Source organism: Hylaeus volcanicus, unplaced genomic scaffold, assembly GCF_026283585.1.
Source record: "Hylaeus volcanicus isolate JK05 unplaced genomic scaffold, UHH_iyHylVolc1.0_haploid 12186, whole genome shotgun sequence".
In the NCBI taxonomy this organism is placed as follows: Eukaryota; Metazoa; Arthropoda; class Insecta; order Hymenoptera; family Colletidae; genus Hylaeus; species Hylaeus volcanicus.
The window spans coordinates 58,188-60,173 of record NW_026533136.1 but is presented as its reverse complement, the minus strand read 5'-3'; the positions used below and the strand labels follow the sequence as shown (position 1 = coordinate 60,173).

Genomic DNA, 1,986 nt, shown 5'->3' with positions numbered 1-1,986 from the left:
CTGCAGATTTTCGTACTCCCCTCATATTCCGTATCGCTGTTTTCGTATGTTTTCCTGGGAACATATATATATTTTTGGGAAATACACCACTGACGTATCAATTCATTAGAATGACTCCGCGATGATGAGGGTCTTATTACGTATAAAAAAAATTAGATCACGCGCTACGCAAAGGTGTGTATGCTAAAAATAAATGTGGATAAGAAAGTGAAATGTGTGTGGGAGGGGAGATTAGCTGTTTCAGCATTTTTTTTTTGTCCATCTGACAAAGAGTGGGAGGTGTTATATAAAAATATCTAAACGCATTTTTTCAATCATTGTTCGCAACATCGTTCTATCGCCTCGTATTGAGACATCAGCGATGTGGTCCAATGCTGAAATCGCTCGAGCAACGCGAGAGAATCTTCCGAACAAGGAGTTCAACCAACCATTAACAAAGAAATCGCGCACACAGTAAGTTCTTTGACAATATATTGCAAAATATGCAGTCAAAATTCAATATCCTATATAATTTTTTGTTTCTCTTGTCAGTGATAGCGATAATGTTCATTCGGAATGTAGAGTAACACGCGTGGTGCATATACTGGGGAGGAAATATCCCCTGACGGATACATTCTACAAGTATCTCGACATCGAGGTTCGAATCGGTGGTTCCTGTGATGTAGAGCTGGCTATAGGAGACTCTCGTGGAAACGAAATTAAATTTTCTATGGATACGTGGAAAGATCTACTACGAAAGAGGCATAACATTCTGCAGATTTTTGCTGATACATCGGAAACCTCGAGCGAGCCGATAAGCATTAATGGTGTAACAGTTAAATTCCGTCAACTAAACGACGTAAAACTCGCAAAACTCTCAAATTCTACCGTCTCTATGTTCATGAGTGAAAAAACCGTACAAAAGTTGTTCGGTTTCGAATATTGTATCGATCACATGTACAGTTGGCTGTCTAAAAACTTGTACCTGGTAGAATCTAAGTACAACAGGTTTATAGAAATAATACAAAATGCTGAAATTAAGGATTATGCAAAGGCGATTGTTGAATCTGAAAATTTTGAGCGTCATTCATTGATTGACTCTGAATTGTTAGCATTAGGTTTAGATGTAATGTTGGAATACAGTTATCAATAAAACAAATAGCTTGGATATATGTGTCTTTCTTTCTTTCTAGCGCATTTCCTCCCATATCATATTCTCATCCGGTGTAATGTTTCCCTCGCACGTTCTCCAATATTCTCATCATCAAAAGAATGATGTCACCTCTACCGTTATTTAAATGTCTAGTTCTCGAGCAATTTTATCGCGCAAATAAAAGATTTGCTGCCGGATTGTAATTAGCAAACTTTGCGTTTTTGGATCTTCTGCTCGAGGCCATCGTCGCGAAACGTTCCTACCGATGGCTGCGTCAAAGATTGTAATGTAATATTATATGTTGCACGGGGCATGAGTGCGAGGAAGAAAATACTTGGGCGCGAAAGAGAGGGAACCCGCGGGGCCTGAAAAAACACCCCCACTCCTGCGCGCGAGGATGGTTTCCCCCTCCCTTTCGCGCTTATTTCTTTACATGTAAAATTTGCGTTTTTCTTTTTTACCGATCACTGATATTTACCGACCGGTGATGTCCCCCTCTACCTTATCGACCGTAAGTAATAATTGCATCCTACCTTACCGACCGTAGGTAATAATTACCGATCCCCCCTCCCCATCAAGCGTGCTCCCCCTCGCTCCTTCGTCCACGGTTTTCCCGTCCCCACACCCCCTTTTTTCCCTTTTTTTTTTGTTTACCGAGGTGGAGGAAGCCTTCAAAAGACACCCCCCAGATGTTGTTGGGGGGTAGTGTCAGATTTTTACGGACTAAAACCTCCACCTCGTCCTCCCGGGGCAGGACTATACCGAAGGTAATACTTTGCCCCGGGAGGACCACCAAGTCCTTCTCGGCGGCCGCCTTTCATAGAGCACTCCATGGGGGGGGGGGGGGCTAACTC

At 42.3% G+C, this 1,986-nt stretch overlaps 1 protein-coding gene across 1 annotated transcript; it reads left to right on the top strand.

Moving 5' to 3' along the window:
• Nucleotides 1–322: 322 nt before the first annotated feature.
• LOC128882789 (uncharacterized) lies at nucleotides 323–1,132 on the top strand. The gene is made up of 2 exons (XM_054134534.1): nucleotides 323–453; nucleotides 532–1,132. The coding sequence occupies exons 1-2, from the start codon at nucleotides 362–364 to the stop codon at nucleotides 1,130–1,132; spliced, it is 693 nt and encodes a 230-aa protein (XP_053990509.1). The 5' UTR covers nucleotides 323–361.
• Nucleotides 1,133–1,986: the final 854 nt, after the last annotated feature.

What these genes read in the sequence shown, in the direction of transcription:
- LOC128882789 (XM_054134534.1), top strand. Translation starts at nt 362, where the DNA reads ATGTGGTCCAATGCTGAAATCGCTCGAGCAACGCGAGAGAATCTTCCG. An exon ending in ACAAAGAAATCGCGCACACA is followed by an intron (nt 454 to 531) that starts GTAAGTTCTTTG and finishes TTCTCTTGTCAG; the next exon opens with TGATAGCGATAATGTTCATT.